Genomic DNA, 14,001 nt, shown 5'->3' on the forward strand with positions numbered 1-14,001 from the left:
GTGGTGACGTAATCCGAGATATCCGTTGAACAGCGTTCGCGGAATTTTTAAAAAATCCAACCGAAGTATCGACGGAAGAAGTATAGCGAAGTACATGTATATCCCACTGTAGTATACTTTACAACCTTATACATTTAGTATGCTAATATACATTTCTGGAGTGTAGTTTTTATGACCCGAGAATCGTCCATCAGCTGAAGTTTATATCGGAGGTATTGTTCGGTGCAAAATTCTAATTTATTTCGTTACTAACATAAGTAACGTTACTTCATTCGTTATTCAATTAACACAATTTAATGTAACGTTATTTAGTAACATTTGTTATTTGTTTATGTCTCGAGTTTTTTAGATGGTTGTTGGCGTTTATTTCTCTCTCTCTCTGTGTGTGTGTGTTTATTGCTTATTTTCCACACGTGTAAACAAGCTACACATTTATATTGCTAACATATTAGGCACATAGTACAATTACAGTATAGTTTTGCTTTGAAAAATGTAAAGTATTTAGTGTAAATTATCTGCGTACTTTTGTTTTTACACATTCATGCTATAGTCAATAGACATTAGACAATAGTTAAAGCTCTCTCGAATCTTGAATGTTATCAGTATAATAAGGTAATAATGTAATTTATCTGTCCTATATGTGAAGGGGGTGTTTATAAAGGTCAAAATGAGTCGGCGACCCAGCAGCAGATATACTGAGATGCCCATGCGTGTGACAGAGCAAAGGGCGAGTCTGGTCAACGCCACCCCTCAAAAGTACATCCCATCTATTTTTTCTATTATATGACTTGAGAGTATGTTGAGTACACATTGATGTGGTTTTGTTGTCCTAAAATGCTTTCAGAAGGATACATGAGTTATGTTACAATATATAACATATCGACTTTGATTTCATTACAGTAAGGATAATGTCTTTGGCAAGCTGAACATACCTAAACCTCAGTCTACCACATCTGAGAGACGAACAAGCTTTTTTGGAAAGTGAGTCTGACAATGAAAGTTAAACAAATGTTGCATGATCATGATTTTGTGATTTGTCATTGTGCATTATAATCCTTAATGATGCCATACAGCGTTTTCTTAAATCTTAATTAGTTAATCATGTATGTCTTCACTTCTCTGTACCTCACCACAGAGGCATCGGGCCAGGTGGCCAGAGGAACAGCATGTTTGGGGCTTACGGGGGCCCAGAGAAGATGAAGGACCCAAGACCCCTACATGACAAAGCTTTTGTCCAACAGTGTATCAAGCAGCTTTGTGAAGTATGAAATTGTGTACATTTAAGAATATTGCAGGGTTCAGTACAGCACAAAAATAATTTTAATATGTCTTTTAAAAAATTTTTTTTTTATTGGATGTGAATGGCCAAATTTACCTTGAAATTTGAAATCTTCAAATTTTATAGATGCACTTATCCACCTTATTCTTCAACACAGAAGTAAGCCTATGGGCGAGACTTCCTGTTCATTAGCCGCTATAGGGAAATAACGAGAAGAATAACAACGTGCAGTAAACGGTAAAACTGTTTGTACTACAAACCAGTGTTCATAATTAAGATAATACATTAAAATAATAAGGTAAGACACACCAATTTGCAATGTCAAGCAGCCAAATGAGCTGTTTTGTTCAGCTAAAAATAGCTGGACGCAGATGACACCGGAAGCCAGTCCCATAAAAATGACAAATGGCCGCTTCCACTCTTATTACAAGAATAACGTGGATAAATTCTTTAAATAATAATAAAAAAAACTATATTGACTAAAAACCCAACAAAATGTCTAAAATTTTAACTAATATATAAAAAAAATCAAATTCAAAAATGAACAAAAACTGTAATAGTATATTAATGCTATTAAAATAACACCGCTATAGAAGGTTCATGGGAGTTTCACAGGGCTTTCACCATAAATGGATTTTTAAACATAGTAAGCATAAATTGCTCTGGTTATTTTCAGCTCTAAATGTATAAATTTCAGTTAGAAAATTATTTTATTAGGCAGTCAAAAAAACTATCCTGTAATCATGAGCAGCAAGAAAAATAAAAAATTAATTGGACCAAAACCCTGGTTACAATGAGTATGTTTTCTCATTATTTCTAGTTCCTGGTGGAGCGAGGCTTTCCAGGCAGCGTCACAGTGAAGTCTCTCCAGTCTCCATCCACAAAAGAGTTTTTAAAGATATTTGAATTCATCTACACTTTACTGGAACCATCCTTTCAGATGCCCACTGCCAAAGTAGAGGAGGAGATCCCAAAAATGCTCAAAGATCTGGGGTAATGAGTCAATATGAAAGAACAAAGCACAACTATATTAATGCATTAATACATGCTTTACGAATCAGTTAAAATATAGTAGTATGATGTCAAACACGTTTTGATTAACCATCCTGTAATCTGTCTTAGTCACTAAGATATGGTTATGGTTTCGTTTCAGATACCCGTTTGTGCTCTCAAAAAGCTCCATGTACTCCATTGGTGCTCCTCACACCTGGCCTCAGGCTCTTGGAGCTCTTATCTGGCTCATCGACGCGGTCAAGGTGACTTCTCCAGACCTTTAACAGGGTTATGTGATCTATAATCTGTATATAAAACTGTTATGATATAAGGGAAACCTATTAATTAATTATGGCCAGTCAGTGTCACTTTCACTATTGCTCATACTTGGGGTTAAGGGTTCGTTCAAATCCTTATCTCACAGTCTACACGGGGCGGAACCGTTTGAGGCTCTCTACACTGGATGTCAAAGCAAATGTTCATAAATGTACACTAATTCAAAAGCTTGGGGTTGAGATTTTTGGTTTTCAAAATTCACTTATGCTGCATTTATTTGATTGGAAATATAGTAAAAAAAAAAAAGTTATACTGTGAAATACTGTTACAATTTAAAATGACTTTTTCTGTTTTAATATATTTAATATGTAATGATTGTTTGAAGAATCGAAAGTTCAAATGAGCAGCATTTATTTGAAATACAAATATTTTGAAACATTACAAATGTCTTTACTGTCACTTTTAATCAATTTAATGAGTGCTTGCTGAATAAAAGTCTTTTTAATGAAAGTGTATGTCAGAAATCAAACAGGCTTCCATTTACTGTCAGCTACTCATCCAGTGTAGACAGCATTGATTGATTAAAATAGGTTCTAATTGCTTTGGACATGGAGTGGGCTCTTTTGTCTTGGGGAAGTAAGCAACCAGTTACATGCAATAGGAAACATTGTAGCATTGCCTGACATGTAGATTTGGTCTCTGCAGCTCTTCGGTGGTCTGAGAGAGCAGAGCCTGCTGTTCTCTGACTTCTCAGATGAACCGTGTGATATAGAAGATGGGGCCGAGTACAACAAGGTATCTAATGAGACAAAGTCAGCGTTGACCGTTTCAGCAGTCATTTTGTATATTTTACTCCTCTGAATTGTAGATATCACACATTTGCCAAATTTGTGTATATGTGCTGTGTTAACTCTGTAGCTGTTGATGGAGTACTGCTCTGACACCTACAACAAGTTCATGCAGGGAGCAGATACATTTGATGATGACGATGCCGACTATGTTAATAAACTAAGTAAGTCATGTTGCAGTGCGATGGTCAAAAGTGTAAACTGGGCTTATTTGGATGGGGTACTTTTTTTTTTTTTTTTGGACCTTTTGAACAACTTAAATTAAAGGGATAGTTCACTCAAAATGAAAACTCTGTCATCAATCACTCGCCCTCAAGTTGTTCCAAACCTGTATCTTGAATTTCTTTCTTCTGCTGAACACAAAGATATTTTTAAGAATGTGGGTAACCAAACAGTTGCTAGTAGCCATTGACTTCTATAGTATTTTTTTCCCCCGATATTATGGAAGTCGGTGGGAACCAGCAGCTGTTTGGTTACCAATATTCTTCAAAATGTCATCTCAGCAGCAGAAGAAAGAAACTAATGCATGCCTGGAACAACTTGAGGGTGAGGAATTGATGGCAGAATTTTTGGGTGGACTATCCTTTAACACTTGTTATGTACCAAATTTTAGTTTAAATTTAAACCGTTAAAGTATTTTCTAACTGCATGTTATATAAACTCTCTGCAAACTTGTGTTAATCTTGCTCCACTTTTGAGTGCATCACCCACCCACGTCTCAAAATCCAATCAACAACCGATGCGATAAGTCATCGCCTTGTATTTTTTCTTTTTTGATAATCCGTTACTCCCAGATGTATGTCACATTGCTTTTCTACAGCATTCCGTGTGGTATAAAGTATAAACCTTGCATTTAGCCACTAAAACCAAAAATATGTCTTATGTTTTTAATAACCCCGATCTTACAAAATATATTTTTTTATAACTAATGCAAAATACAGTTTCATGGTTAATACATTTTCTGGATTCTCTCAGGGAAGCTGTACAATGTGGATGAGGCGCTGTTACAGTCCCTGCAGGAGAAACATGCAATGCTGATGGAGCATGTGGAGAGACTTGAAAGAGAAAGCCAAACTGTGAGTCTGTACATGTGTTTCCTTGTCATTTCTAATGAGGATTACTACTTACCAGAATCTACTAATTTTAAAATAATAGTCAAGTCAGTCAACCTTGTGAATTACACCCTCTGGGCTTCTCTCAAACACCTTCATGAAATGCCAAAAATGTATATGATCCCAGATATAACAAAGAAAAAAATTATGTATTGTGAGTACTAGGGTAGATGTGACACAGGACATTTAAGGTCTTACATATACAAAGAAAGGAGTTTACACTAATGTGTGGACTATGTGTATGTTGACAGGATCGTTTAGCAGGGAAGAGGACAGAGAAGCTCAGATTGCAGGCTGATCTGCAGAAGCTGCAGAACTATCGTTGTACTCTAGAGGCTCATAAAACTGGACTGGAGAATAAAGCTGCTGTACTAGCTGAGGAGCTCGAGGCTGCTGGTGAGAGAGATTACAAGATGCAGATGCAAATGCCTTGACGTTGAGTTCAATTGCTTAATTTCCCTGTTCTTTGTGCAGATATGCAGCTGGAGGGTCTGAAGCAGGAGAGGACGAGGCTGCAGCACATCCTGGAGAATCAGAAGTTCACTCCAGCTGATATTGAGCGTATTAACAGAGAGAGGAATGAACTGCAGCAGACCGTTCACAGCCTAAACCAGAGTCTAGAGGAGGCGGAGCAGCTGGTGTGGAACGAGGAGGTCAACCTGTCCAAAGCCAAAGAGAAGGTCAGGGGTTTACAGATGTCCCAGCCAGTTGATCTGAAATCGCATACTGTTTGAATAGTTTTCCTAATTTGTATAAGTACTGCCTTAGTGACCATTAAAAAAAAAAAGTTCTATATAGTACGAATATGTGTAGTACGATTGAAAACCGGACGTAGTACCATATTGTCATGTGACTTATGGTGTCATTTACGTTACTTTACTCTCATTCAAACTCCTCTCTGTGGCCTCTCTGGAAAATCTGAGATTTGTTGTTAATATAGCATAATGAGAAATTTACAAGCAATTTTTAAAAAGGCTGGTCATTTTTTTTGATCGAACAAATTCGGTAAAAGAACTTCAGTGCAGCATAAGGGTTAAACGAGGAAGATACAATGCATCTGACATGTAAAGTGACCAACCACAGTTTGTTTTTACTTGCCGTGTACATAAATCTGAAAAAGATGATAGATAAACCAGCAGAAACTATAACAGAAGAAATTAGTGGCTCAAGAAAGCAAAGTAGAACTAGATCTTACAGTATCAAACAGAATTAATGTCTTTCAAAGATTTGATGACAATTGCTTGGTTTCTATTAATAATTCTAAGGTTCAAAAAATCAGTTGGATCCATCTAGCTGTTAACATGCTGTCTAACACATGTAAACAATAGAATGTTTCTCATTTTGTTGCAGGCGGAGATGATGGTTGCTGAGTATAATAAACTGGGTCGTAAGCTGAAGCTCATCCCGCAGTCAGCAGAGAACGCCTGCGGTCATGACTTTGAGATCAGAGCAGATTACAGCGCCACAACCATCACGCAGTACAAGACACAGATACAGGTACCGTCGCTACAGCTGTCCATCAAAGAGGCTTCATTTTTGTAACGATTAAGGACTTTAATTATTCTTTTCTTAACTCTGTTAGAACCCTCTGAAGAACATGATGGTAGATGTGGAGGATGAATACAGCAGACTCACCAATGTGAAGTTGAGTTTGGAAGAGACTGTTGAACAGGTGCGAGACTTCCATTCGACCTCTTGTAATTTATCTTTTAAGCATTAATGGTATTAAATTTGTGGATGAAACAGGAATCACACTCTTGCTTGAGCGCTGCAAGTCAAATGCAGCACAATTTCATGTTCTACAGTCCCAGTTTCAGAGCAGCTCGCAATGAATTCCACTCATTTATGCCAAAGGATTATGAATTATAACAGTGTTTAATTTATGGTGTTCACATTGTAACATGTTGTAAATAGTTGTAGTGCATATCACCATTCCAACTGTTTATTAGGTGAAGTCCAACATCTTTGATAAGCAGAATGACATCAAGCATATAAAGGAACAGATTCGCAGAGTCGACCAACAGCTTGAGCATGACATGCAGGTACAATGCATTAGTATTTCTGATGTTAAACCTGCTAAAAATATCAGCCTGTATGTTCACTGAATTCATGGGCTTTTTAATTGATTTTCAGAAGTGACACATTTGAAATGGTCACTCAGCACATGTGATTGAATTAGTTATGCTGTGTGTAGGAAATGGCACAAGAGGAGGAGAAGTGGGCAGCTGAGGTGGACTCTGTTGAAGCTCACAAGAAGCGTTTGGAAAAGAACGTGATGCAGGGATTCGAGGAATCCGAGGAGGAACTCAAAGCTGCCCAACAACAGTGAGCATCTGAGCATCCACTTCATTCTTAATGCGCCACCTGTTCATCTTCTTTTACATGTATCTGAACTTCTCCATCAGGTATCACGTGGTCGTGCAGGAGACTAATGAGGAGAACCGCATGGTGTCCAAGAATCTGACTGATGTCCTCAATTCCGCAGCAAACCACCTGTGTGCAGTTGAAGTATGTGATGCTTTTGCTCGCAATTACCAGAAACATCTTGACTTTATATGTGCTACATGAGCTGGAAGATTTTGAACACCGAGATCTATCAACACTGCCTGCAAATTTTATTAATTATTAATTATCTTGCTGCACTTTCTGATTTAAAGCAGATAGAATGTGACTTGTAGCCGAAATAACTAATAAAAATTATTCTTTACATAACCTCCCATTCTTTATTGTCTGAAATGTTCACTTTTATACTGGTGTAGAATTTACCTGTAAACAAAAACATCTCTTTCTTTTTTTAGAAACACTGCAATGAGCAGCTAAAAAGGTTTGGTAAGCTGAAGGAAGTCATTCGTGAAGATCATTAAGAGACAGAATTAATATGTTCTCATACTCCTTATCAGTCAGATGTGACCAAACAGTGTACATTTTAATCAATTAAATAACTACTATATTTTAGTTCAGTTCTATTTAATATTTTGAGGAGATTTTTGGTACTAAATATGTGCAATAATTATGATTCATTAATGACCATTTAAAATATAATATTTTCTAATATGCTTAGTATTTATATTACAATTAGTGTAGTATTTAGGGTTAAAATAGAAAACGTTTTTAAATGCAAGTGCAAAGAGGCAAATTAAAGGCATTGATGGTCAGAAAAATAATATTCATATGTAATGCCATGGTTTAACCACTAGATGCCCGTATGGGCTGTGTAATGTAGCCTATAGCTCTAGTCCAGGTTTATTATTCGGGTTTGCATCTTAATGTATATTTTTAGACATTATCAAACACTCGATTTTTACAAGTTTCGATTTTTTAAATGTCAAATTTAAAAAGGTTAATTACTCACATCCCAGTGTTATTTTATATTCACGTAAGCCTACATCATAAGTGAATATTAAAAAAGGCAAGCAAATACAAAATTTAACAATAAACATTTTTTTAAATAATGTTTATAAACACAAGGCAACCAACTGCATTCAGCGAAACTCTTTATTCTATTCCTTGAATGGGCAGTCTTCATTGAAACTCATTCGACCTCCTACAGGGAGAAAAATATTGCAGAAAGACTAAAAACTTAAAAATATGACAACTAGCATTTGGTTATGGTCGCTATTAAGATGTTTCTCACGTTATCTAACTGCAATTATAGTATAACTGTCTATTATCTAACGATTATATTACATTAAATATAACGCGAACTAATGAACTAATGCGTTAAAATGTCAAAAAAAAATTATTCAATTTACCAGCGAGTCAGTGTCCTTGAGAAGAACTGAAATGAATGGGCTTCAATGCTGGAACTATTGGCTGCTCCATGACACGCTTTACTACCGCATTCCTCAGTTCCTATGGAAGCCTATGGGAGTGTCGCAACTCTGGTATTCAACGGCTCTGGCTTAAAGGGGTCATATGATGCGATTTCATTTTTTCCTTTCTCTTTGAAGTGTTACAAGCTCTTGGTGCATAAAGAAGATCTGTAAAGTTGCAAAGACTAAAGTCTCAAATCCAAAGAGATATTCTTTATAAAATTTAAGAGTCAACCACGCCTACCTAAACCTATGCATTAAACAAGCATTTCCTGCTGCAGTTGGACACATTGTACTCAAAAAAGATAGGACAGTATTATTTTCCTTTTTCTACACAACCATTTATGGGTAGAACATATAAATATATAAAAGCATCTGGCATTAGCTGATAAAAGCCAGTGATTAAATGTTTTGCATTAGTGAGATGCGCAGAAGAACGCTTTTAAGCAAAATGTGTTGTTGATTACTCAGTGTGTTTGTTGCTGTATTAATGAAGTCTGTTGGGAATTGCCTTCCACAGAGATGAGATGTACAGTATGTGGAAACTAATGTGTTTTTTGAACTTTAAACCACATAAACACATTTCATTACACCAAATACACCAAATAATGTTCTTTTTAGCAACATCATATGACCCCTTTAAAGAAGGTCCCCTCCTAAACAAATGTGACACAAAACAGCTGTTTACCAGCCAAGTTACTTTATTTTCTTGTCCCAAAGAGATGTAGCAGAGAATAAAAAGTACAATGCTTTCTCAATGCTGAAAACACAGCACGTTACTGGAAGAACACTTGAGTTACTCCACAATATAACAGATATCTATATATCTGTCTGTCTTTGTTTACATACTAGATTCTGGTGGGTCAATTGCTAAATTTTCATAAAATGTTTCTCATAACGATGCTAAACTGTATAATTGGCCGCTGTCCCAGGCAACCTATGTAGCTGTGCTATATTTATCTCTGTCGTATCAATCCAGCTCTCCTCCTTTTTCCGTAATATAATTCAAATCAATATTTTATGTCCTTAGAATTGTTTGTAGAATTCTTTTCTGATTTTTTTCAGAATTGTTTGTATTGTATTCTGAGTGTGTGTGTGTTTGTGTATGTATGTATGTGTATATATATATATATATATATAATATATATACATACACATACACATACACATACATATATACATACACACACACATTTGCAATAGCAAATATATACACTCTTTTTATATTTATATATTCACTCTTTTGTTTTTTATACACTCTATTTTCTCAAAATTATCCACACAAAAAAAGCACTATACTGCCTGACAAGGCTGGTTGTAGATTCTGATCCAAGTGAGTACATGAGATAAAATCATAGCTATGCTTTACAGCTTCACTCTAAAGATGTGTATAGGAAAACAACAGGATATCCTGTGGAGTGACTTTAAATGGAGTTTCCCACGGTAAAGCTGGATTAGATTAGTGTTACTAGATTAGGAAGTGTCCAGCAGACTTCCATTACAGAAAGATACTGACATTAAATTTGCATTCATCTTTTATGTAGCTCAGCTTAACCCTAAAGCCTACTGTATCATATTTGATACACAAATTTCTAAGGCCTCTAAATCAACACAATGAAGCAATGAAAAATTTTTTAGCAAGTAAAAGGCCTCTTAGTAAGACAAATTATTGGGAGATTTAGAGTGTCAACTGATATGCATTTTAATGTGCATTTTATGTAAGCAGTCTGCTATATTGTTAAGATCTCCTTTATTTACTTTTTTACTTATTTTCGGACTATTTCATATGTCAGGCTTTACAGGGTCAAGTTAATCTGACTTGGTGACTGTTTGAGATGTCTGGTTAAATTAAATTACTTAATTGAAACTTTGACAAATGTTACAGGCTAGGTCTTTCATATATTATATTTCATTGTATGTGAAAACATAGATTTTTCAGAAAGATTTTCTGATGTCTTGAGTCACAAAACTTTCAAAGAGAGCATGATTTGAGATATATTTGAATCCTTTGTTGGTGTATTTGTGCAAGAGGATTGTGTAGCACTAAAGCACGCTTCTTCCTTAACATAAATGACGCAATTTAGTGTGGAATCCTGAATATTATAGGAGGAGACTCTTTATTTTTGAAAACTCTTAGTTCTTCATGTTTTTATCCATGTTTCAGGAAGGAATTCACATCAATCGTAATACTTTTTTTTTTTTTGTGGTGGTGTAGCATAGGAGTAAAAAAAATGGTTGTAGAATGGCAACTGCAAGGATTGATATCATCATCATCATTATGCATTTTTGTAAAGTGCTTAAAGGGATAGTTCATCCAAAACTTTAAAATTCTGTCAGCATTTTGTCACCTTTTCTTCATTCCTGTATGCATTTTTTTTCTTCTTCTGCTGCACACACAAAAACGGATGTTTTGAAGAATGTTGGTAACCAAACAGTTTCATTCCTATTGACTTCCATTGTATTTTTTGTCCATACAATGGAAGTCAATGAAAACCTAAAGTTCAGTTACCAACATTTTTCAAATGTTGTGTTCCACAGAAAAAAAAGAGCGTCACACTGGTTTGGAAAGGACGGAGGTTGAGTAAATGATGGCAGAATTTTTATTTCGAGGAGAACAATCCCTTTAAAGGAACATGGCATTCAAAAATAAAAAAATCTGTCATTATTTACTCATCCTATATCATTCCTTTATGCTGTTTTATCATCTTCTAGCCCTACCTGTATTATGTGGTGCTAAATGAAGACTTGTTTTTACAGTTTATAGTCATGGCACATTATCCTGTGTTTTCCATGTAGGAGCTCTGACTGTTGGTCTAGTCAAGCAATGTCAGACCATCCATGGTCGAACCAGGGTATGTATCTCCCCAAGCCTTCCTCCAGAATGGATCACTACCCTGTTCTTCATCATCTTAGGCATCATCTCACTCACTATCACATGTGGCCTGCTTGTGATCTCACACTGGAGGCGAGAGGCTGCAAAATATGCCCGCTGGATCGCCTTCATGGGAAGTATGTTACCTAAAGAAAAATTTGATATGCATAAATAATTCACATCTGTTAAGTGGTTTAAATAACTTTGTGTTTTTTTTTTTTGTTTTGTTTTTTGTAGTGGTCCTCTTCTGCATGGCCGCTCTCATATTTCCAGTTGGATTTTACATCAATCAAGTCGGAGGACAACCTTACAAATTACCCAATAGTACGGTTGTTGGGTCCTCATATGTACTGTTTGTTTTATCAATATTTTTTACAATAGTTGGACTTCTTTTTGCAGGTAAAGTCTGTCTGCCCGGCTGAAAAATCCTCTGGTTTAAAATTTTTTTTTATGCTACATAATTTACTTTTTCAATGCCAGTGTGGTTTAAATGATGACAAAAAAAATCACTTCAAAGGGCCACAAGAGGGCCTTTTTTGCAGTGATGTTGTGGTCAATAAAAGATTTATGTAAGCAATAATGTACAGTCAAGACAGTCATTAACACTAAATAAATCATCCTTGCATTGCCCTGAGGGGGAGGGGGGGGGTATTTAGCAGTAATGACTGGCGGACTGTACAATATCCCGCTTATGACATGTCTACTCACCAAATAAATATATGAACATATAACACTGATTTGTGTTTAAATTATTTTACCTGTACTGTATATTACCTTAAAGAAATAGTTCACTTAAAAATGAAAATTTGCTGAAAATTTACTCTCTCATCCAATATGTAGATGAGTTTGTTTCATCCTCGGAACACTTGCTCACCAGTGGATCCTCTGCAGTGAATGGGTGCTGCCTGAATGAGAGTCCAAACAGCTGATAAAAACATCACAATAATCCACAAGTAATCCACACCATTCCAATCCATCAATTAATGTCTTGTGGAATGAAAAGCAGCGTGTTTGTAAGAAACAAATCCATCCTTAATTTCCTTCGGACTAAAATACAGGTTCTCTATCCATAATATTGTCTTCTCCAGTTTTACTATTGTAGGGGAATTACAGTTAAAAACCCATTGATCTATATATAATGATATATTATAGATCAGAGGTTAAACCCCATAGAGAGAGACCAATATGCTCAATGAAGACCAGGGGCCTCATGTATTAAACTTTACGTAGATTTCATCCTAAAAGTGTACATACGCACAAAAGCTAGATTTGGCGTATGAACAAAAGTTTTCAGATTTATAAAACCATGCGTACGCCAGAACCTGAGCAAAAATTATAAAAGTGTACGTACGCACAAAAGCTAGATTTGGCGTATGAACAAAAGTTTTCAGATTTATAAAACCATGCGTACGCCAGAACCTGAGCAAAAATTATTTTATAAATCCCAGTCAGCGGAAGATTGTGCGTACATGTGTCTCCTCCTCAAAATCACCATATATGGAGCTTACAACGCCTAGTTTTACTATGCATAACCTCATTTGCATATTATTTCCATGCATATTCCCATCCACGTGACACCATGTTTAACACCGTCAAAGGTACAAGACGTTAGGAAAATATGACATGCGGACTAAAAATGATATTTGTACGGTACATTACATTGCTAAAAATCATTCACTGTCCTTGTCTTGTTTTCGAATAAATATATCAAAATGAATGTAAAAACAAAATTGTATAAAATACTTCTTTTTACTTTTTAGAATAGAGTGGATCTCTTTCTTTTCCACTGGCCAAATCAGTATATAATCGTTTTAAACAAATCAAATGTTTTTAGGATATTTAACAAATGTTTAGGATATTTAAATAGGCTATAGTAGAATCAGAAATAGGCCTAGGCTACGGTGTGTGTAAATAAGTGTAAATAATTGTCTGGCGCTTTGTCACTGAGAAAATATTATAAAAAAGAAATGTGCAAATCTTACCGTTTGCTTCAGATTCTATCCTTCAATCACAATGCTATTTTCATAATGTTCTGAAGATCGCAGAAGTCTGCCTTCACGCGAAATAAACACCTCCGTGCAGCTATGGCAAGCCGTTTTATCTTAAAATATTCCAAGCGTTACTCGTCGTAATTGCATTTTTACTAGTAACAATTCAATTAGAGAGCTCTACAATTAAATTCTTACTAGTAACAATGCCAGTTAGAGAGCTCTCTAAATCTATTTTTAACTAGTTATAAATACAATAAGAAATCTCTAATTTAATTAGAGAGCTCTGCAATTGCATTCTTACTAGTAAGAACTGAATTAGAGAGCTCTCTAATTCAATTCTTACTAGTAACAATTATGATTATAGAGCTCTCTAATTCAATTATTACTAGTAAAACAGTTCTTTTTACCGGCTTTGTTTGGAACTATTTGTGTTGGTGAAACAAAAACAGAAAATAGTGTGTCCAAAATGTAACTCACTTGTATTAATTTCTTGGTTGAACTGTATATAATCAACATCACATTCACGATCATGCTCGTGTGCTAATATTCGGAAAACGGCATTTACTTAACTATATCAGATGTTATACTTATACTTGACATTACTTAACTATATCAGATGTTATAAACAGGGCCGCATTAAGACCTCACTGGGCCCCGGGGCTATGACTTACTGCAGGGCCCCCCATCACAATAATGATATATAGCTTAAAATAGGATTTTTATCCAATCAAAATTTTTGATGCATTGCAATTTCACAATTCTTGTTACCAATTCCAATATCACAAAATAAAAAATACTAGCCTAAGTAAAAACAAACT

At 35.5% G+C, this 14,001-nt stretch overlaps 1 protein-coding gene across 1 annotated transcript; it reads left to right on the forward strand.

Annotated features, from left to right (window-relative positions):
• LOC107745668 (kinetochore protein NDC80 homolog) lies at positions 1-7,372 on the forward strand. The gene is made up of 17 exons (XM_016559592.1): positions 1-212; positions 647-756; positions 901-981; positions 1,136-1,262; positions 2,100-2,272; positions 2,433-2,535; positions 3,254-3,343; positions 3,467-3,560; positions 4,372-4,472; positions 4,760-4,904; positions 4,983-5,188; positions 5,859-6,005; positions 6,091-6,180; positions 6,458-6,550; positions 6,703-6,833; positions 6,914-7,016; positions 7,307-7,372. Exons 2-17 carry the CDS (start codon positions 668-670, stop codon positions 7,370-7,372), a joined length of 1,839 nt encoding a protein of 612 aa, XP_016415078.1. The 5' UTR covers positions 1-212; positions 647-667.
• The last annotated feature ends 6,629 nt before the right edge of the window (positions 7,373-14,001 follow it).

Source organism: Sinocyclocheilus rhinocerous, unplaced genomic scaffold (assembly GCF_001515625.1).
Source record: "Sinocyclocheilus rhinocerous isolate Xijiao unplaced genomic scaffold, SAMN03320098_v1.1 scaffold768, whole genome shotgun sequence".
Classification (NCBI taxonomy): domain Eukaryota; kingdom Metazoa; phylum Chordata; class Actinopteri; order Cypriniformes; family Cyprinidae; genus Sinocyclocheilus; species Sinocyclocheilus rhinocerous.